We start from the raw sequence: 22,939 nt of genomic DNA, 5'->3' as shown, positions 1-22,939 counted from the left end.
GTGGGCTTCGGCTCCGGTCCCTTGCACCAAGAATTTCTTGCCATCGGGTATATTCTCTCTCCAATGAGGAGTCTGAAGAAGAGGTGTTGCCACACTCTTTTGGTTTCCTCTGCCATTTCCTGGATCGGTCAGTGGAGTCAGCTTGCTATTAGGGGAAGCCTATTAGAGCTCCAGGAGCTGACGAGTTCAATGTCATAATTGGAGTGATAAATGTGGGATTTGCCATTGACTCGACGGGAATGATACCGTAAGTATAGGCACTGCATTCAGCATAGAAGAAGCTTGATAGAATCTACTTGCAGCCAATTGTTTCTGTAATAGTGTGCTGCTCTTAACTAAATATTATTGACTCATAGTAGATGGTAAGTGTGCGTAAGAAGACACATAATCCTTTTTGCTGGTATCCTTGATTAGTACTAGAGGTTTATAGTATTTTCTTAAATAGAGATTGTTGTTGAATAATTTGAACTGTCTCAGGCAGGGCCAAGGGCCCTGACAAAGGACTTTTGACTTATAGTGAAGACACCTTCAACAGAGTTGGTGCGGTTGATGGTTCATGCGAACTACAATTGGAGAAAGACCCAAGGTATTGATTTTGTTGTGTACTTTTGGTAAATTTGCGTTGTTCTGGCTAAGGTCACGTTTTGGCTTAGATGATGTGTCCATTGCAAGAATTTTAACTTCTTTATTTCGATTGTCCAATAATTCATTTACAACAGACGCCAGTTGTTGGAAGGTACCCTGCTATTCAAATGCACTTTTAAATTGAACTGTGTCTCCTTCCTCAGTTGTTGTCAGCTTGTCCATTCATCTCACCACAACATTGAATATCGTATTGGTCAATTCCGCCAAGCAATTATTACTAGCCTTGGGGTTTATCATGTCTTCAGATTGCTGAAGTTGCCGAGATATTGCTCTCATCTGTTCGTTATTAATATGCATTGCCTCTTTCTGTTCAGCTTAAAACGTAATGAGACCAACACATAGTTTATCAATTCGCGCTTCGCTCTGTTTTATATTGCGGTAAATCTCAACTGTTCTTTGAGCATTAGATTTTCTTGAAATAAGCCGCCATTTTGAATTTTGAGGGTGGGTCCATAGCTAAAATTGTTCAGTACACAAAAATGTACCATCATGCAAAAATTAGTGCTTTCCTCATTCTTTGAGCAATTTTTTCACCGATCGGCCGGACTACAGCAAAACAATACGTGAAGATCAATTTCCACTTGAAAACATTGATTTTGTTCTTATCTTTTTCACAGGATCTTGACCCTGATTCGGATTTGGCGTTTTTATTCAATGGAATGAGTATTGATGACCACGGACAAGTATACCAGGTACAATTCACTTCATAGATAATATATGTATTCAGTTTTAAAGTAACCCTCATTTTATCATTTGAAAATGTATGCGTTGACCGTAGACTGTATTTGATTGTATTCCACAATCCCCTTTTCTTTGCCTTCTAATCTGAAGATTATGATTGATCTTCTTTTAAGAAACACTATGTGTATGTACAAAATGAAACTTTTTCATACCCTTTTTTCATCATATGTTCATCTTGTTGTTAAAACATAATAAAAGATGTACTATTAAACATTTTTAAATACTTTAAACAAAATTTATATGAAAATAAGGAGATGTTATATGATACAGAAAGGCAACTATTCAATAGATATAAAGAAGAAGATGTGGTATGATTGCCGATAAGACAACTCTCCACAACAGACCAAAATGACACACACATTAACAACTATAGGTCACCGTACGGCCTTCAACAATGAACAAAGCTCATACTTTATTTTATTATATTAAGATAGCTAGACAGACGGCCTTTATAAACAACCATAAAATATGAAAAGCCACGACATCATCAAGTGTAAATTAATTCAAATGAGAAAACTAGTAATATTATGTAAGTGTAAACTATCGGATATGTTCCTTATGTCGTAACTACAATACCTTTCCCTTTTCACAAATGTGACCTACCGAATTAGACTATTTTTTGTAAAAACATAAGCAACACGACGGGTACCACATTTTGAGCATGATATGCTTACCCTTCCTTAGCAGCTGAGATCACCCCAAGTTTTTGGTGGGGTTCGTGTTGCTTAGTCTTTAGTTTTCTATGTTTTGTCTTTTGTACCATTTTTTGTCTGTTTGTCTTTTCATTTTAAGCCATGGCGTTGTCAGTTTATTTTCTATTCTATGAGTTTGACTCTCCCTCTGGTATCTTTTATCCCTCTTTTTATAAATTCTTAAAAAATATTTATTTAAGTTGTTGAAAAACCTCCAAGGAGGAATGCCAATTTATCAGCAAAAATAGCAAAGAAGTCCTCGAAACCTTTAACTGTAATATAAATAATATAATGTAAAAGTATATTAATTTTAAATCTAAAACAATTGTTTTTTTCATTATTGTTTTTGAATGCCCTCTTGGTCTTTTGTGTATCTTCTTTGAAATGAGGTTGTAAGATTCAATTGTGATAGTGGGGTATTATCAGTAAATTATAAAATTTGTAAATATACTTAAAATATTAAAGTTTTTACAATTGTTTAATGATGATGACTTGATATATATGTATTGTACATGCTCAGAGTTATGATGCTCATTAACGTTTTTTTTTTATCATTTAAACATTTGGTCGTTCACGTACCAGGAGAAAGTTATAAAAAATAACTTAAACGTCTTAGGATTTCAAGTTTTTGGGTTTTAGCGTTCCCATATTTGAACGCAATATATACGAAATATTTACATTGAACATTGCATCGATAAAATATTCCTTTTTGTACATATAGAAGCGGTTTCTGATGATATACATTCTCTTTGGCAGAATCACATGTTATATTTAAATTGATATGAAAGATTTGTAGTTGGTTTAGACGTTATTATAGAAGTCACCTTCAAAATAGTTTTGCTACAAAAGAATAACAATGACTAAAGTGATACAATAGCACAGTAACCACATAATGATATTTTTGCATGTCTGCGATTTTCCTTTATTACCATAACCATATTTATGACAATTTCTTTCTTCTGTTTTAGCCCATTGGACGTAATATCAAGAATACAACGAGAGCCATTGCAGACAACTTAGATTACCACCCAGACTCTCCTTCTGTGAGTGGTTTTCTTTAAAGATTTTGAGCTTATGACAACATCTTAATGCCAATTAAACACATCAGTCTTGATAACAAATATAAAAGTGTCTAGCGATATGAATATAAAAGAACAATATTTAATATATGATGACGGACAAAACATTTGGGCTGACTCAGGAAAAGACAATATGAACAATAAGGACAGAATCTCAGCTTCGTATAAGGCTACCTCAAAGAGATGTTCAAGAATTTTATAACTTGCAGAGACCGTTTCATAATGGGTCAAAAAGAATCAAACCCTCGCCTTCCTTTCTAATTTGGTTTCGTAAATGTATATGTCCTAGTCAACAAAGGAAACGATACACAAGTTTGAACTACGATTTATCATGAAATATAATAAATATAAAAAACTGTGTTTTTATCCAATGAAAAACATTCATTTACAAAGCAAATGCATATGATGGAAAGAATTTGACCAAATTGCAAAGTTAGAAAATATCGAGGTATTGAAGAAAATGATGACAAGAATCGGAACTTGATTTCGAAGAAGAAAAAGTAAAAATATCAATTTTTGAATTTGTGGGTGAAAAACGAATTTTGAAACCCCAGAGTTTTTGCCTTAAATCAATGGGTTTGATGCGAAAATAACACTCTGTAAAAATTAGACCGATTGGAAAATTACTCACCTCGGTGTATTGTATACAAATTCGTGAAATATGGGAAATGCATTGCCTTTTATCGTTTCTTTTGTTATCTAGTATACATATATACATCGAATACAGTTGAATGAATCTAAGTTCAACTTTAATTGTTAAAACAGAACTAAAATAGGCAATTCCGACAAAACGATTTTCATTGCCGCCATTTAGTCAGCACACCTTGTCGTATTATTAGGTATTGGACCCGTCAGTTTATATGTTGTTCCTGTGAGTAGGCAAAGCATATTGCAATTGTTGTCAGCATCCTCTAACCGCCAATGACAAAAATTTATAACAATATGAAATAAAAAATAAATTATTGTCGTCTTGTTCCGACAAAAAGGCGTATAGAGCATCCCAAGAGTATAAAACAATAATTGCTTTTGGAGCTTATTTCGATAATGCATATTTGTGCTTATACCGCAGTCCAAATAGGCCACGATCGCACTACGATCTGTGAAAAAATGCAAATTTTTATGATCGTAGTACAATCGTGTAGTAGCAGTAAGGTCGTATCACGGTCGTGGTGAGGTCTTCAAGATCGTGATGAGCGTAGCCAACTCTGAACATTTTCAAAACAATCGTGGGGCGGTCGTGGCGAAATCAGGTCTTAGTAGAAGCGTATTGAGAGCGCACTAAGATCGTAGTAAGATCGCAAAGGCCGCTGTACCATCGTAGCGAGAGCGTAGCGAAAGCATAATTTCATTCGGAGAGACTGCACTACGATCTCACAGCGACTTTATTACGACCTCACTACGACCAACACGTTCTCACTGCGACCCAACTACCCTTCCACTACGACTTCACCACGCTGTTCAAAATCATAGTACGATTTTAGCACGCCCTTGCCGTCCTCATCACGCTCTTCTTACGACCTGATTACGTTCATATTACGACCATAATTCTCATTGTCATTTTCACATAAAATATAATATATCTCTCCAGGTTTTGTTTGTCTGTATGTAATTAGGAATTCTTGTCCATTTCTCTAACTGCTCAACCATGCTTCTCGTTTTTATACAGATTAGACCGTTGATTTTCCCCTTTGAATGGATTTACACTAGAAATTTTTGGGTCCCTTTATAGCTTGCTGTTCGGTGTGAACCAAGGCTCCGTGTTGAAGGCCGTACCTTGGCCTATAATGGTTTACTTTTACAAATTGTTACTTGGATGGAGAGTTGTTTCATTGGCACTCATACCACATCTTCCTAAATCTATTGACATAGCTGTGTCATCTCTGCTATCGTTCACTAAAATATCGTTATTTGAGCTTTATGGACCAGCAATAGGTTGAAATTTAGGTTGGATTGGTCGGTCTTCTACATCTCTGTTTGAACAGGATTTAATACTATCAGAGCTCCCTCTGCCTCTGCCTCTACATCAACCCCTACCAACACGCCCACGTGTTCTAGTAAATTTTGGTGGCATGACTGGATAGTTTCCGAGAAATCAACGTATTAATCAGAAATTAAAGGAATGGAACTGTATTAATATGGAACACGATGTTATTGCTGAGACGGTAGTAAGATCGCGGTAGGAACGTAGTATAATCGTGGTTAGAACGTGGTATAACCGCAGTAGAAGCGTGGTAAGATCGTGATGCAATCGGATAACTCGTGGTATAATCGTGGTGAGAATGTGATGAACGTAGAAAGATCTTGATAAGCGTAGTAAGGTCGCCGAATAAGCGCGGCGAGAATGTGATATAATCGTAGTGGGATCGTTGAAGAAGCGTAATGAGGACGTAGTAACATCGTAAAGGCAACGAAAATTTACATTGTCATGGTGCTCATACCGCGAACTCACCACGATCTGAATTTATTCTAGATCGCGGTGAGCGTGGTGCGATCGTGGTCTAGTGGGACTGGGGCTTAAGAATAATGTTGTAATTATTATTGACAACGCAAAATTGTAACCTAGGATTAAAGTATTGTGTACCTATTTAACATTGTAAAAGAACAGCAGACGAAAGAGGGTGTCTAAAATATGAAACTGAGAGAATAGTGAAGAGAGTCAAACATTAATGGGATGATTTTATATTGATAAAATCATATATTATTGAATGAGGACGGATATGTCATCTATGCCCCACCTTAATCCAATACTGAAAAATTCCCCTTAATGTTCTGTATTGTTGATCGACATTTGAGCGCCTGTCCTACGTTTGACCTTTAGTTCTGTGCGATCATTTTAAATTTTGGTTGTTAATATCTTTCAAGGTATAGTGTGGCGTCCATTTTGTTGAACTGGTAAATATCATTGTTCAAGGGTCAGCTTAGTCCGCCCTTAATGCCGGATATTTCAATGATCAAGATAATCATCTGTTTAATTATTCATTAAGTAAAAAAAAAAAAAAACCAACTCTGAGGAAAATACTAAGCGGAAAGCCTCTAATAAAATGAAAAATCAGAAGCAAAAATACATTAAACAAATTGAAAACAACTGACATATTCATGACTTGGTACAGACATTTTTGTTTGTAAAACCAGGTTGATTAAACCTGGTTTGATAGCGAGCTAAACATTTCACCTATGTGCTACACGATCAAATTCAGATTTAATTACAACAATGTGTGAATAAAACAAACAGACATCATAGGTAAAAATGTAAAAAATAGGGGTATAACAGTCAACAGTTTGTAATAATCTTAATCACTATAAAAATATATCAACATTGAAAATGATAAAAATTGCAAATACATAAAATAACCAAATGTTATGTAATAAAGATATGCATAAACTCATCAAAGATACCAGAAGCCATAACTTCTTAATCTCGAAATAAGTATAAATGAAATTATCACATAACTTAAAGGGAACCGGTAAAAATATAGCATTCTGTCCTTATAATTCTAGTAGTTTTAATGCAGGTATATATTTGTTTCTTTTTTAGGATCCATCTAAGAGAAATTTTGTCAGGACGTTTAATTTTTGGCCGAACGGAATTGTTCCTTATGATATTAATTCAACCTTTAGTAAGTTGATTTACAATTTGGACAATTTCAAAGAAATAATTTACAAGTCTTAAAAACTGTACATTTTATAATATTTTATCATATACATACATACATGTATTATTAGTTACTAAATGAAACAAATAAACCACAAAAAGATGACATTTTGTATACATTTTGTTTCCTATCAAACTTAGTCAACAAGTCTCGTTTTCAAACATTCAAATAACGTGTCCACTGTTAAATCTGGAAATCAATGCTTGCATAATTTAAATACATGGTGTATACAGGATTATCAGTTAAACAATTAAATATGAGGCAGGCGTTACCTGTGAAAGGACACGAAGTCCGTATCAATTACATGTTTTTGTAATTGATACGGACTTCGTGTCCTTTCATATTGGTTCTATGTAACTCAAAGTCTCCTGACAAAAGAGACCGGAAATGAGATAGAAATAGTTTTCTGCGTAAATGCGGGAAAATGAAAAAGTTAGAAAAACAAGTTAACGATTTTGAGTTCATTAGTTCATTAGTAAATTATATTTTTTTAAATTTTTTTATTGATTTTTCTTCTTTTAAGGGACCGTTCAATATTTATCAGATGTATGGTCCGGTGCAAAATGGGGCGGGGCAAGCACTTTTTTTTGGTGGAAATATTTGGTTGGCGAGAACTTTTTTTAATATGCTTAGTGTATGGGCTAGAACTTATTAAACAGGAAAAAATTGCCATCAAATGTATCGGTGGGTAGGAAAATATTTTTGCAGGCGCACAAAACATGTCTCAACAAACTACTAGCTTGGTTCATTTCTGTCAATTTTAAGGATTTAATTGAGGATTAAAAAAGCTAGAATTTTCTGTTCTGACTAAAATTAAATTTGTTTTTACCGTAAAGAATATCAAATTGTCTAATTGTTTGGTGTATTGCTGTTAAATTTATGGATTTAATTAAAAGGTAAGAAAAAAGCTTAAATTTTTAGTTTAGGCTGAATCCAGATAGTCATCTTTAGATTTTTTTATAATTTTTATAATTCAACTTGGATTTTCATATAAATTTACAGCTATTTCATTTACATATTGATCTTATAGAAAGCCAGATTGTTTGGAAGTTTGGTGTTTTGCTGTCATTTTTTTGGAATTTATAAATAGGTGAAAAAAACCTAAAATATTCAGTTTAGGCTGATTCCAGATAGTCATTTTAGAAATTTTCATATCTTTTTTTATATCAAATTGGATTTTCATATAAATTTACAGCTATTTCATTTACATATTGATCTAAAAAAAACTAGGAAATTTATTAATATGTTAGAAAAAAGCTGCATTAAAAACATGTCATCCTAAATTGCTTTATAAAGACTATAATTTATTTATTTCTTGAAAAGAAGAATAGATAAAGGGACATTGGTTATTTTTGACATAAACATGCTCTGATATTAAGACAATAATTGGTTATTCAACATGAGATAATATGTTAAATAGTCTAAGAGTTATTGTCCCTTAATTTAAAGTATTTCCTTTATTTTATATTAATAGGGTATTTTGAAAATTGAATACAGATTGGATATTTAGTTAATAAATTATTAGGATTGTTAATAACAGTTTGAATAAATGTCATGTCCTATGCTCACAAAAGGGGAAAAAAGTTCTGACCCGCAATTATTTAATTTAGGACAAAGACATAAAAAGGGATACATTAAACTGCCCTCAGATTTAAAAAAAAATATAATCTAATATTATGGTTAATATTTCTTCACATGTTTTTTTGACTTGCATGAACATTGTTAGCACTTATCAAGCCTCTAAGAAAGGCTGGATGATATATAATAGTATGGTTTTACTTATGTCTTGAGATTTAATTGTGACATTGTATCTGAGGCTGCACATGTAAATCAAATCTATACATGTAAATTCATAGTATTTTCATACTGGTTGTAAAAACAATAAAGTGTATGTTTCTGTTACACACACAAAATATGTATATATGGATTTAACAAACACATTTTGAATTTTGTATTATACACCAATTTTATTTTCAGACATAAATATGCAAACATCAAAATAATAAAAAAAACTAAATTTGTTTGATTGTCTTTGAGCTTAAGAGGGACAAGTACTTATTTTATAATTTTTATTAGATGGAAAAGGTCTTTTTTGCAGAATTTAAAAGGATGGGCATTCACTTTTTAATGAAATAATATTAAGAATGCACCGGCCAACCCATTATGTAAATATTGAACGGTCCCTAAAAATTGTACCATTACATTTGCGCGCAAAAATCGTTACGTTTGCGTGCAGCTTTTGATTACATTTGCGCGCATATTTTTGACAGGTGCAGGGTAATCTCAGGTAAAATACAGGTAATGATATCTAATAATTTATTATTTTTTCAAATATTTACTAGTATAAGTAAACCTTCCGTTAGTCTAAGTCACCTGCTCAACAGCGAGGATGAAGGAGGATTTCGACAAGTATAAGTCCATTTTGTTATGCACAAACAAATCCTTGAAATATATACCGATACAAATGTTAAAATGTTAAAATATAGCTAATCTAAATCGTAAAAGTACTGATAATACATGACTTTAATTGCACAAAACTAATAATTGATAGTCATATTTATCATGAAAATAAAACAAATATAGTCATTTGTAATTTGATTGATTTCTATTTATATTTTACCTGAGTTTGCCTGTAAAATGAATGCGCGCAAATGTAATCAAAAGCTGCGCAAAACGTAAAACATTTTAATCCCCAAATGCGTGCAAATGTAGTGCGCCCATAAATCTATTTATTGTTTGCATTAAAATCAAATTTACGGAATTATAAGTTTTTGACCCGCCACAGATTTACATTTGAAACTCCGCGGAGTACCTTCGAAATATTTGTTATTTGACAATACAAGGAGAAGGGACAATAAAAACCGTAATTCGACGACAAACACGCAATGCCAAGGCCATGTTAACCAAGACGTAGAACTTACGATTCCATATTCGTATTGCGGGCTGTTAATGTAAATTTATCGATTGTGGCTTAGATATTACAATTTCATATTGGTATAATTTGTAAATTTATTGATTGTGTCAAATACCCTAGTGTAACGTTTTTGACGAGAGCATGGCTTGTAATGCATTCATAAGCGATGACGTGAAGGTAACATTTAGATGAAATCAGTACCGTTTAATTATGAGTTTATAAGAATACTTCCGGTACGCTTGGTTTGTATTTCACAAATAAGTTTTTAAACGTCAGAAAACTATTCTGATATTTTGCAAATTAGTCACTATGCAGCATGTATGTGTAAAATAAAGGTTTCAAATAAAATTGAATGTGTGCCGACGTTTTTGATAATTGTTTTTCACTGAGCATGTTTGCAACATAGATTAACCTTCAACCAACACTTATAGTCTTAATAAACAACTAATGATTCTATCATTCGACAATCGAACAGACTCTTGCAGTTTTATCTTTAGGAAATCTTATCAATTTATATAGTTAAGTTTTTAGTTGATCTAATTTATAATTATTCTTTATATATCTAATTAGTTTTGTTTGTTTGGCTATTTATTTTTTCTTACTCTTTAAATTTCTTTATCTGTTTGTTTTCTTTTAATTTTATATTATTTTAAACACAATATTTTGATATATCTCATTGCTACTTTCATCATGTATGATAATTCCAACATTCGACAATAGAATATGGCCTCGCAATTTTCGAGGACACCTTTATCAATGAATATATTTATAGGTTAAGTTTATCTATTTCATTATCCTTTGATTCCTTATTAATTTCTATTATTTGCCGATGATTATTTGTTCTGGTTTTTTTTTTCACAAGTAAAATAGTGTTTACTAAATCATTTCAGAAAACGTCTTTGACATATTAGCATTGTAGATAAAGCTAAAAACCAATAGCATGATTATTCTTTCTCCTTCTGGCAAAGCCACATAAAACATTTAATTATGAAGGCAAATTTGTATTTGCAGATGATAAACAGAGAATACGAATAATTGATGCAATAGCAGAGTTTAATGAAAAAACATGTGTTAAGTGGATACCATATGACAACAGTATTCATATTCACTACGTTGAATTCGTTCCTCATGATAAGTGAGTTTATAAAGGAACACCATTCATTGTGTCAAAGATACTAATAACTTATCACTAATGATAACAAAAATTAAAAACAATACCGCACAGTATAACAGACTACAACAACCACAATTACCCGACTCCTGTAACGCTTACTCCGAGGAAATCAGATGCCAGAAAGTCGGATTTTGTATAGGAACAACTTGTGGTTTGGTTGAACTAGTTGTTCATGCGTTCAACATTTTCTCTTTGTAATTTATTCACTTTCAGCACACAATTAAATATTTTCACAGTTAGGCTATGACTAGGACGACCACTAGCTTTAATATGGATCAATACTTATATCTATGCTGTAATCGTTGTCAAATCAAAATAATTTTCTGAAAATGAACCTTGAACAAAATTCTAACTAGGAAAATTCTAACAAAAAGAAAAATCACAAAAATAGTGAACTACGAGGAAAATTCAAAACGGAATGTCCATAATTTAAACATCAGATGGTATCATCACAAATTGATTTGGGATGAAAGACGAAAACTTTTTGCTACTGGTAAGCAATAATATAATAGATTCAAACATTTGATTTGCAGTTAGATCTTCTAATTATCCACGAATAGTTGTCGCTATTTTTTCTTTCTTACATAATCGTTGAAAATAGCTCTTCACGAGGCATCAGATTAAACGTTCCCATTTAAAACGGACTGCCGGAACATTGTACTATACCACAGTTAACCATGATTTAATTGTGATAACTCAAAAATACATAATTAATGATGTACACTCGTTATGAAATGTCTGTTGAAGCTTTCTGTACAGAAGTGTATTCACAGCCATACATTTTATCATTTGATTTCTTATAGACTATGCTATTCGACTGTTGGATTCGTTTCGTCCTCTCCACAAAAGATAGGATTGAAAAACAACTGTGTATACGTATGTATTGGGTATTTTAGTTTTTTTGTTTCTTTGACATTTAGCACAATGATTATTTTTATTGTTATTCCCATTTCAAATTATATGATTTACATCAACGAATATAATTGTTCTTATATTAATGAAATGCAATAGATGCCTAAGGAACATTCAAATATAACAATATGTCCTCTTTAAAGCATTACATATAGTTTACAATTTCAATTCAAATTATCAAAATAACAACTGATTGCATTTAAGTTTACAAATACGAATCAACAAAATAAACCTTGGCACTAATAATGATATAATGTTCCTATGTCCTATCATATTTCGTGTAATATTGTTACTTTTACAGAAAGGATCAATTATGCATGAAATGCTACATGCCATTGGTTCTTGGCATGAACAGGCTCGACGGGACCGAAACAACTATATGACTATTGATATGAATAATGTTATTAAGGGAAAGGGTGGAAACTTCCATATAAGACAAACAAGTGATATTTCTCCATTTGACCCAGCATCCGATATAATGTATGGTGTATATGTAAGTCTTATTTAGAATCATCATTTCCTTATTTTTTTCAGGTGTCTGTTTCATTGTTTCTGAGACAAACCTTTCTATTTATAAATCAGTCTAGATTCTACTTTGTTAAAATTTTATCCCCATTACGCCAGTTCATTTTTACAATCGTAAAAATTGAAGCCATTGTAGGGATGACGCGCTACCAATTTAGCTCATTAAAACCATTAAATTTATCCACATAGCACCATTACAATCCTTATAAGCCAGTTGTATTTTAAAAGACAAATGCATCTACTACACGTAGCTAATGAGCATCAGTTAATGTACTTGGCTGCATTCAGTCAACTTAAAAAAACTACTAGAACACACCCGCGGGGAACTGTTGTAGGATGATTTTTTATAAAAGGTATTATGTATGGAGAATTTCAAAAAAGGTATCAATAGCCCTCTCCCTTTTTCCAAAGTCCGATATTTGTTTCCTTTCTTTTAATTTCAATTATTTTCGTGTTTCTAATGTATCTTTTGGTGAAAATGAAATTAAATTAGAATTTGCAGCGCTTCAAACATGAAATAAATGTAACCGTTATATATAGACAATTACTTGTCTAATAAAATATGCTTCTAGGACAATCCATCAGTGCTTTTTCTTTTGTGAGCCTTATTAACATGCCAATGGCAGGATATGAATCTTGTACAAATGACTTAGGCCGACTGAGGCTAATTTGAGGGGTGGTCGGAGGGGTCTTGATCCCGAAATTCCGAGCTTAAAAACATGAAATCCCGAGATGCAGAATTTAAAGAAATTCATATCCCGAAATTTCGAAATCGAAAAACATATTCCCGGTTCCTGTAAGGATCAATCCCCAAATCCCGAAGTTAAAAACACCCGATCCCGACGTCCCGAAAAGGTCCTGCATCCCTCTAATCTCTACCCATTTCATTTTTGACAAACTACTACTTTCAGGCACTTTCCACAGTAATTTTTTTATGCTCCATTTATGGGCATAATGTTTTCTAGTCTATGTATCCATGAGTTCGTTCGTTCGTTCGTCCGTCTTTCCCGCTTCAGGTTAAAATGTTTGGTCGAGGCAGTTTTTGATGAAGTTGAAGTCCAATCAACTCGAATCCCGAGCTTGAAAACACCCGATTCCGACGTCCTGAAAAAGGTTCTGCCTCCCTCTAATCTCTATCCTACTTTCATTTTTGCCAATCAAAACTTTCACTTTCTTCAATAATTTTTAAGCCCCATTTATGGGCATAGTGTTTTCTAGTGCATCCGTAGGTTCGTTCGTTCATTCGACCGTCCGCCCGTCTGTCCCGCTTTAGTTGAAAGGTTTTGGTCGAGGTAGTTTTTGATGAAGTTGAAGTCCAATCAACTCGAAACTTAGTAAATTTAGTGCCGATGTGGCATCCGAGTACTATGGACACATTCTTGTTCCCACATGTTTTACTTATTTTAATATATATTTATATATATATGCAACTGGTATGACCCCTTCAATAGTAAACATTTCAAAGAAAACAGTAGACAGAATACAGAGAGTCTCTATATATTAAAGTAGTATAATTGTAGTTTACATGTAGATAAACACGAAAAATAGTTGTCCTCTCTAAGGAGGTATAATAGTTGTGGTTCTTGCAATCTAAACACCCTGATATGGAGAACGCTCTGATTGGCTTATTTATATTTATTATCTATCAAACGATTGGTTGTACTTGAGCAGTGTTTCAAACCGGAAGTCTTAGCTATGACAAATGTCAGTCTGATTACGGAATCAATATCCGGACTCCTTTTTTTGTCGTTTTTTTTTCAAAAATAACTGAATCTAGATAATCATAAGAATGAATGACAAATGCGACTATGCATGTTACCTATAGAACACAGAGGTATGATGACTAATTTATCGTGGAAGGAAGAGAAGCGACACACAAAATGAGGTCTTCTCGTTTATTAGTATAGATTGTCTGATCGGTTGTCAGGTGGAATTTTCAAAAATTCATAGACATTTAAAAGAAAATTTAATGAAATCTTTTGTGAAAGGGCAGACTTACATTTTCAGTGGTTGAAGACTATTAACCCTAATTCTCACACACAAAAAATGAAGTTTTAATCGAAGATATGCACTTTCAAGATCCAACTTGAAAGTCTGTCGTCAAGCACTTTTATTAAAAAATTGTTATTCGAACACACCTACTCTTTGTTTGTGATTCATAAGAAAGGTGTTTCACTTGACCCATATTATATTTCAGTTTTTAGTACTTAGAAAGTCTGATGTTATAAAGTCGACCTGTAGCCTTGATATAAAAAAAAATATAAATCTGAAATGAAATGATGTATCAATACTCTTGCATTATTATTATAGCGTATTTTGTAGTTTTGTATCATCATCTTTTTAGTCATTCACAATAAATGGAGATAAAACAGAAATCTTCCATGACTGGAGACAAGAGTTTCTTGCAGGAACTGGTAAAACGCTAAGTTTCTATGATATTGCTGATGTTACTGCGGCGTATAAATGTACTGGTAAGAAAATCGTCATTAATACAGTTCAATTGTTGAAAAAAAGAACCTTTGTCATTGTTAATTAAGTGTTTTGTATGAGTTGTTTGACAATAAAATCTCTCTTTGAAATTAAAGTATGCGATAAACATGATAAATGTTAAAAGAATACGAGAATGTAGAGAAGTAAAACATATATCTCATTTTTTTAATCTAGCTCATTCAATTCATTTTTAACAGTGAAGTGTTTTGAATATTTCAAAAACTTAGTGATAAGAAAATTGAAATTGTTGTAGCTATGCAAAGTAAAGGCAACAGTGGTATATCGCTGTTCAAAAGTCATAGACCAATTCAGAGAAAACAAATCCGGTTTACAATCTTCCACCAAAGAAAACACATAAACTACGAGAGGAAAACAACGAAACAACAAAACAAACAACAACGAAAACGACAATACAACATACCTACTATATATTTATATGTATCTCAAATGGAAAAAAGAATTTCCAAACATATTCTTTATCTTTATGTTTGTAATGATACAACTGTTTGTTAAAAGTTAAATCACAACAATACTGAACTTAGAAGAAAATCAATTCGGATAGTCCATAATCTCATGGCAAAATCAAATAACAAAACGCATCAAAAACGAATAAACAAGAACTGTCATATTCCTGACTTGGTACAGGCATTTTCAAATGTAGAAAGTTGTGGATTAAACCTGGTTTTATAGCGCTAACCCTCTCACTTTGATGACAGTCTAAACAAATTCCGTTATATTTACATTGATGCGTTAACTAAAATGTTAGATATTTATTATCGGCATCAATTCATAAAAGATAGTATTATTTCATGCTAAAATTTCAAACGATTTTTTTCGTGATTAATCTTAATTTCGAAATTTTGAAAACAGTTATTTTATATTTTAGATAAAAAAAACCAAGAGGTCTCTTGGTCTTTTTTTCAAGATATTCCAATAACATGTTTATCTTTACTACTATTTCAGATTCTTGTGTCTCACCACCTACCTGTCAGCACGGAGGATTTGTTGATCAAACTTGTTCATGTGCTTGTCCTCCAGATTTAACGGGCACTTTTTGTCAACAACTTGATCAAAGTAGTTGTAAGTAAATTCTGATTATATAGTGTCTTCAACCGCAGTGTGATGCATTGAACATTTTTATTTTACATTTTAACATGTATATTAGTATACAGTGTTTTTCTCTTTCATGAAAATAAGACTTCCAATAATTCCTGCTTCAGAAGTACTTTTCTCCATTTTTCGTCATCTGGAACATTCAAAAACAGATAATTGAATTCAAGAAATTTACAGATTGGTAGACACGTTAGAAGCTATCTGAATGAAGGGAAATAAAAAGAATAGAACATTTAATCTATTAAGTCAGTATTGCCTGATGGATTTGGAATTGTTATTTTCTTAGTAAAGCGTAATAATCAAAGTGGGGGGTTTAGTAAAAATATATAGTGTATATCATATCAGTCTAGAAACAGAGGTATCAACCTAGTTAATGAGTTTATTCAAAGGTTTTGATAACATTGAGATATCATTTTTCAGGTAGGGATGAAAGTTTAAAAATTCTAAAATCTTTTTCTATAGGTAAAATATGAAACTTCAAAAAGTAAAGATTCATTGAATTGACGCATACATTTCAGATAACAATGAATCATTAAACGATTTGGAAATTCGTGTTGTATATGATAGAAACGGCGGTAATTTTGAATTATTGAAATGACATAGGAATGTACTGATACTGATTTCAGCCAATTGTGGAGGTACTATTAATATAGCAGACGGTGAAACATATTTCCTGACGTCACCAAATTACCCATCGAATTATGACACCGGTTTGAAGTGTGTATGGTTCATACAGGTATGTATCGTGAAAGCACTTAAATCACATAATGATATATCTGATAGGCAGTGGTAAATTTTGTTTTTATATTTGAATATTGTATTGAATACATATAACAGAGGTATTTGTGAAGATTCCAGAGCGATTTGTATCTTTGATTATAACCTTTGATTAATGAATTTGATTTACTGTTAAAGTTGGTTTGAGAGGTTCGTATTTTAAAAAAAAAAAAATATAGCAACTTTTTTTTTGTAAAATATGAATAATATGTTTTCGGCTGTCCAAGGCTCCATGTTGAAGGCCGTACTTTGACCCATATCTTATTTTGATTTAATATACATTGTAACTTGGATGGATAGTTGTCTTATTAGCACTCATATAACTGCTTCTTACTTATACTTATGTAGACGAAATACACGTTAAGTTTAGCAAATTATAATCCAAATAATTTCTTTAATGAGTTATTTAAAGTCTTAATCATTTTACAGGGAGATCCTGGCAACCATATAAGAGCAACTGTAACCGATATGGATATAAGCCATAACAAAAATACGTGCTATCACTGGATAGAAATGGTTTATTACCTCCTTGCCAACAAAGGTCCAGAGTACGTTATGTAATCTATGTGTATGGAACAAAGTCATATACGAAAATTGCTTATGTACTTAAATATAAATGAAATTATTAAGATATTCAAACTTACAAATATTCAAGTTGATTCTTACAAAGAGGCATAACACAATCGCAGTCAAATACTTATCGTTTAGAATGCTATAAGCGTGCAAAAGTATGTAGTAACCTACGTTGTGACCTTAAAACTTTCATGATCATTGCAGTTTTTTAAACTACTGCTGTTAATTGGCTGATATTCTAAAAACGAATTGTTTAACAAATGATACTACAATTTTCTAATCTTATTATGCTGATAAACAGTGTTTTATTTTAAGGCGATGCGGTACTACAGACCATGAAGTCTGGGATACATCTTCCGACGGAGAAATGAATACAATGATCATCAAATTTAACAGCTTTGTAGCGAGTGATAAGGCTGCCTCCCGTGGTTTCAATATAACATTAGAATCAATTGGAACAGGTCGGTTAAAAGTATATGTAATTATGTTTTTGTAACTGTCGCCAAGTTGTTTGTTATTTCAAAGAAGGCAATTCGTTTCTTTATATAATATTGTTTAGCATCTTTTTTTTTGTGTATATGTGTATCATAGTATAATAAGAATATATAAAAGCCACAGCCAGTATTCATTAGGCTACAAAGTTTCCATCAATTTTCGTGACACATATTCCAATATTCTCGATAGAACTGTACGGCCACTTCCAGATGTAATGGGGCGAATGTTGCTACAAAAATGATGTATTTTGTAATAGCCATACATTTACGAATTTATATAATCTTTAGGGACAATATACGGTTCATAAGCGTCTTTGTGTGATTTTTCATCAATTAACTATCAAATGAACTTCAGAAGCGATGCGGGCATCTTTTTTATAGAAACACCTAACGAGAACATAGCTCATAAGAGCGCTGGTGGCAGAATTAAGTAATTGTTCTTCTTTTAATGTATCATTGATTGTAAGATGTCATAAAATCGAGTTAGTTTGTTTTTAAGTTTGACAGTTTGGTAAGCATGAGAGACAATCTAGGATAAAAGTGATCTCATTCGTTAGTAAATATGACTATCTAATGTTTCTGAATTAGTTTTTACTTCAAACTAATTGAATACGCAAAAAATAATGTAAAAAAAGTCCATAATTGAGTAAAAGACATTGATCCCAGTTGATGCTAATTTATGAAGTATACGAATCTGATTATCTCAATACATTTCAAATATCCGCATCCGTAAACTCTTGCAAGTGTCAGGTACCCTTTGGAAAGACTCAGGTTAGCTTTATTAGTAGCTTTCTATAAGTATTATCTATCTAGTATTCTATAAGTAAACTGATTTACGATATTTCATTTCAATTTGGTTGACACGTGTTAAATCAGATTATAAGTGAAAGTAAAAACTATTACATTTCGTGCAAATAGTCCAGTGTATGTTAAAATTAATTTGTAAGTATATGTATTTATTTTTACAGTCGGTGTTGATCAACAACACGGAAGACAACGATGAATGTTTGTGATATAATTGCCAATGGCACAATAATCTAACAAAGTCCAATTTTTTAATATAAATATCTAGCAGTCATGTTTTTTAACACTCGTTACAATGATCACAGATATTTATAAATGTTATTATTATTCATAGGATGTGAGAATAATCCGTGTGTTCATGGCTCATGTTACAGTCCAATGAATTCAGGCAATTATACCTGTACATGCAACCAGGGATTTTTTGGAACCAACTGCGACGTACCCTCAGGTATGAAAAAAACATACAACTGTATTCTATGCAAAGTCATAAATAAATATCGTATTATTGCATTTATATATTTTGATTTCCAGACAAATACCTGCGATTTGCACATATTAAATATGATTTTTTTGTTTTCTTGAAAGCGTTTCTATCTTATACGAACCATCTTTTTCTGCGAAATAAAAAAAAAAGTTATATTATTCCATGAGACCACTTATTTTTAAATGCAGCAATACGATTGTTATTAGGCTATTTTCTTTTTATTTAGTTATTGATATGTTAATTGCTTTAATATTCTTTAATAGTTAATCAATGGACGATATAATCACATTAAAAGTAAAATAACAACAAAATTGAACTCCGAGGAAAATTCAAAACGAAAAATCCCTAATCAAATGGCAAGATCAAATGATAAAACGCATCAAATGAATGGACTGTCATATTCCTGACTTAGTACAGGCATTCTCAAATGTGGAAAATGCTGGCTTGAACCTGGTTAAGTAGCGCTGAACCTCTCATTTGTACGACAGTTGCGTCAAATTCCATTCTATTGACTAAGATGCGTAAACAGAATGTCACAAATAGGAGTACAACAACAACACGAACCCCACCAAAACCTTGGGTTGATATCAGGTTCTTCGGAAAAGTAAGCAGATCCTGCTTCACATGTTGCACACGTCATGTTGCTCATAATATTACAAAGCCGGTGAATAGTCTTATTCAGTAGGTCACATTCATGAAAAGGGAACAGGATTTCTACTATTAGAAAATTTGTATTATATATCTCCTCATACATTTGATAAACACAAAAGACGCGGAAAATATAAATCCCATTAATTCCGTGTGTCCGAAACACTTTATGGATTAACCTTCAACGTTATGAGGTATATGCAAAAAAAATGCAGAAGATACTAATGCTATATTGAAGACTCTTAAGACAAGAAACTGACAATAATTAGGCAAAATAAAACGAAAGACGACGAAAGACAGACAATTACACTAGACACAACATAGAAAACTCAGCAACACGAAATTCCCAAAACTGGATTTTAGGTGCCTTTTGTGAAAGACTAAGCACATCCTGTTAAACGCGTGGTACAATTTATGTTGCTCATATTACGTATATCAAAGTCTCTTTCGGTGTTGTCAAAATCGGAGATTAAAGAAAGGAATTGGAAAATATATTGGGCTCACCATCAGCAAAGACTTCATCTGGTTGCACCACATCAATAAGAAAGTCAAAACACGTTGCTTCTTACAGAGAAACCTGTTTAATGTACTCCAACAACAAAAGCTTTCTTCATCTTAGTAAGACCAACACTGGAATATGTTTCTCCGATATGGGATTCTCAACAATCATACACGACATAGATCATGTACAAAGACGAACAGCTCGCTTTGTTTATAGTGGCTATAAAGCCCCAACCACATAGTGAATACTAGACAGCAATATACATAAAGACAACATTAGTATACCGGTGTTGAAAAGTCATAAATCGGTAAACAGAAAACATGGTTACAAACCATGACCGAGGGAAACTTATAAACTATTAGATGAAAATAAAAGAACAACAAGAACACTAATATGCAACAAAAACAAACGCAATCATACATAGAAACTAACTTTTTGATAACAACTACCATACGCCTGACTTGGTACAGGCCATTTTAGAAAAAACTGGTGGGTTGAACCTGGTATAATGGCTAGCCAAACCGTCCGCTTTACGACAATGTTAAAACATATAGTTGAAATGACAATACTGCGTGACAGTAAAACAACACAAACACACGCAAGAATATTCATCACAGAGAACAGCACAAACGAATAAAATTCAAAATACAAAATGCAGATCAAAGAAGAAAAATACAACAGGACACCATAGGACAACACCATAGGACAACCAGTGTAAATGGTTGTTAATTAGTTTATAATTTTATTATAAATACTATCCAGTTTCCCTTGACTTTTGCTTTTGGCGAGATGCGCTCGAGTCAGGTACACTCCATTGTAGAGTTCGACTAGTAAACGGGAAGAAGATGTAGAAGCTTTGTCGTAGATCCACGAGTCATTACGTCCAATTTTGTCAATGGTGCAATTGCGTAGGCAAATACTTCCGTTTTTGTAGTGAAGCTAACTTTTCCGCTGAGTATGGACCGTGGGTTTGAATTCCAGAAACCAGTGTTGATGACCAGTTTTGCTTACAATGCAGATGTTGTTTTTTTTAAATTCAATATTCAAAACATTACTCAGTTTCGGGTTGATGTTAGTCCTTTCATTCCAACTCCCATGCTTGTCTATTGTATATTATGACATATTGGATATAATATTGAACATGTCCGACCTTTAAATTATTGTATTTCTTTTATTTCAAAATAAGACGGTTTTGACAGGTTATATTTATATACGATGTTATAGCTGCATGGTTTTAAAATAATACACAATTATGTCATACAAAGAAGTAGGTCCGGTAAGGACCGATTTTGGCCTTAAATTTCAGCTTCATCTGACGAAAGATTTTGACATTTTTTAAACCACTTAAGTGTCTATTTAATATGATTCAATTAGTTCATGTGAAAGATTTTAACTGATTAAGTCATTAAAAACGATCCGATTCAAGCTCAAATATGAAAAATCTACTAAATATGCCGACAAATGTCATTTTTCAGATGGTTTTTGTCAAAAATGAAAGTGGCCGCATCTGTGTTCATCCTGAACCTTTATATATGTTATGTATTATCATCAAATACAACTTACATTTCAATATTAAGGATGAACACGAATGCGGCCACTTTTGTTTTACAGGCAAACCGTCTAAAATTTAAGTAAAATGCTAGAATTGTGAAAATTTCAGTAACTAAGCATAACTTAATAATGTTAGTTCTCGATATGTGTGCATTTTATTGTCAAAAACAGACCATATTTATGTAGCAGAAACATTCTTCTGTCCAATAAATAACTCAAAGTTTACATTTTAACAATTTGGTAAAACTGCTATATTTTGGGGCAAAAAAAGGGTCTTACTAGACCTACTCCTTTCATCTTTTGGTTCAGATTCATGCTTTTATTTTGTTTTACAGTGTATTCAATATTCGAATGTACTGCAGAGATTGATCATTACTGTATGTTTGTTCAATCCACTGATGATGATTTTAACTGGGGCAAACGATCAGTGAGTAAATATATCAATATTGTGTATAATTGTTGTTCATATATACGAATTAAAGCCTTTGACGTTTAAAAAACAATCGAACATTACATCAGTAATTCCCTTCAAAAAGATAGGCAATACGTTTATCGTATTATAGCTAAAGATTGTAAAACTAGCAGCAGTTACATCAGAACACACCAACAACCAACTACCGACATCCTACGTGGAAATAGGCAGAAAAATAAAAACAAAGAACAACGAACAGCACGTGCTTTAGGGACCATGACTTTGTACAGTCAAAAACTGTTGAGCGGTTAAAACCAGAACCAAATTTTTAATTGAGACCAGACATACGTAATAAACTAGAACACATTGAATAAGACTTGCACAGATCAAATTAAAAAACGGATTACCACTGACTTGATCAGGTTTTGTAACTTTTTCTTGCATCCATATAATTTAAACCTGAACATGAACACTATTTAGATGTTTAAAGTGCAGCAAACCAGTTTTAAAGCGGTATTAGCTGCCGAATACACGTTCTACAAATTTGATTCACCTTCAACTTTAAATTTTAACATTCTTAAAAAGTTTACACGAGTTTCAGAGAAAACGATAAACAGTGCAAGGATGATATCAACAATTCCTGCGAATTTTGGGATGGTACGCTATCTAATTAACAATCGACATGAACTCATCAAGGCGTTGAACATGTTTCTGCGATATCAGATACAGATCCCGTTAAAATAGATGTCCATGGAA

General features: G+C 32.5%; 1 protein-coding gene across 1 annotated transcript in view; it reads left to right on the top strand.

Moving 5' to 3' along the window:
- The window catches only part of LOC143064594 (uncharacterized), a 42,176-nt gene that overhangs the window by 6,293 nt on the left and 12,944 nt on the right, over positions 1-22,939 (top strand). Inside the window, exons 3-15 of the mRNA XM_076237513.1 lie at positions 1,263-1,337; positions 3,047-3,121; positions 6,693-6,774; positions 10,736-10,859; positions 11,702-11,774; positions 12,112-12,303; positions 14,680-14,806; positions 15,789-15,905; positions 16,565-16,674; positions 17,145-17,263; positions 17,604-17,749; positions 18,921-19,034; positions 22,107-22,198. Coding sequence (XP_076093628.1) covers positions 1,305-1,337; positions 3,047-3,121; positions 6,693-6,774; positions 10,736-10,859; positions 11,702-11,774; positions 12,112-12,303; positions 14,680-14,806; positions 15,789-15,905; positions 16,565-16,674; positions 17,145-17,263; positions 17,604-17,749; positions 18,921-19,034; positions 22,107-22,198 — 1,404 coding nt within the window. The 5' untranslated portion in view covers positions 1,263-1,304. The remainder of the gene's footprint in view (positions 1-1,262; positions 1,338-3,046; positions 3,122-6,692; positions 6,775-10,735; positions 10,860-11,701; positions 11,775-12,111; positions 12,304-14,679; positions 14,807-15,788; positions 15,906-16,564; positions 16,675-17,144; positions 17,264-17,603; positions 17,750-18,920; positions 19,035-22,106; positions 22,199-22,939) is intronic.

The sequence above is a fragment of the Mytilus galloprovincialis genome, chromosome 2 (assembly GCF_965363235.1).
Source record: "Mytilus galloprovincialis chromosome 2, xbMytGall1.hap1.1, whole genome shotgun sequence".
Classification (NCBI taxonomy): Eukaryota; Metazoa; Mollusca; class Bivalvia; order Mytilida; family Mytilidae; genus Mytilus; species Mytilus galloprovincialis.
This window is presented reverse-complemented; position numbering and strand designations above follow the sequence as displayed.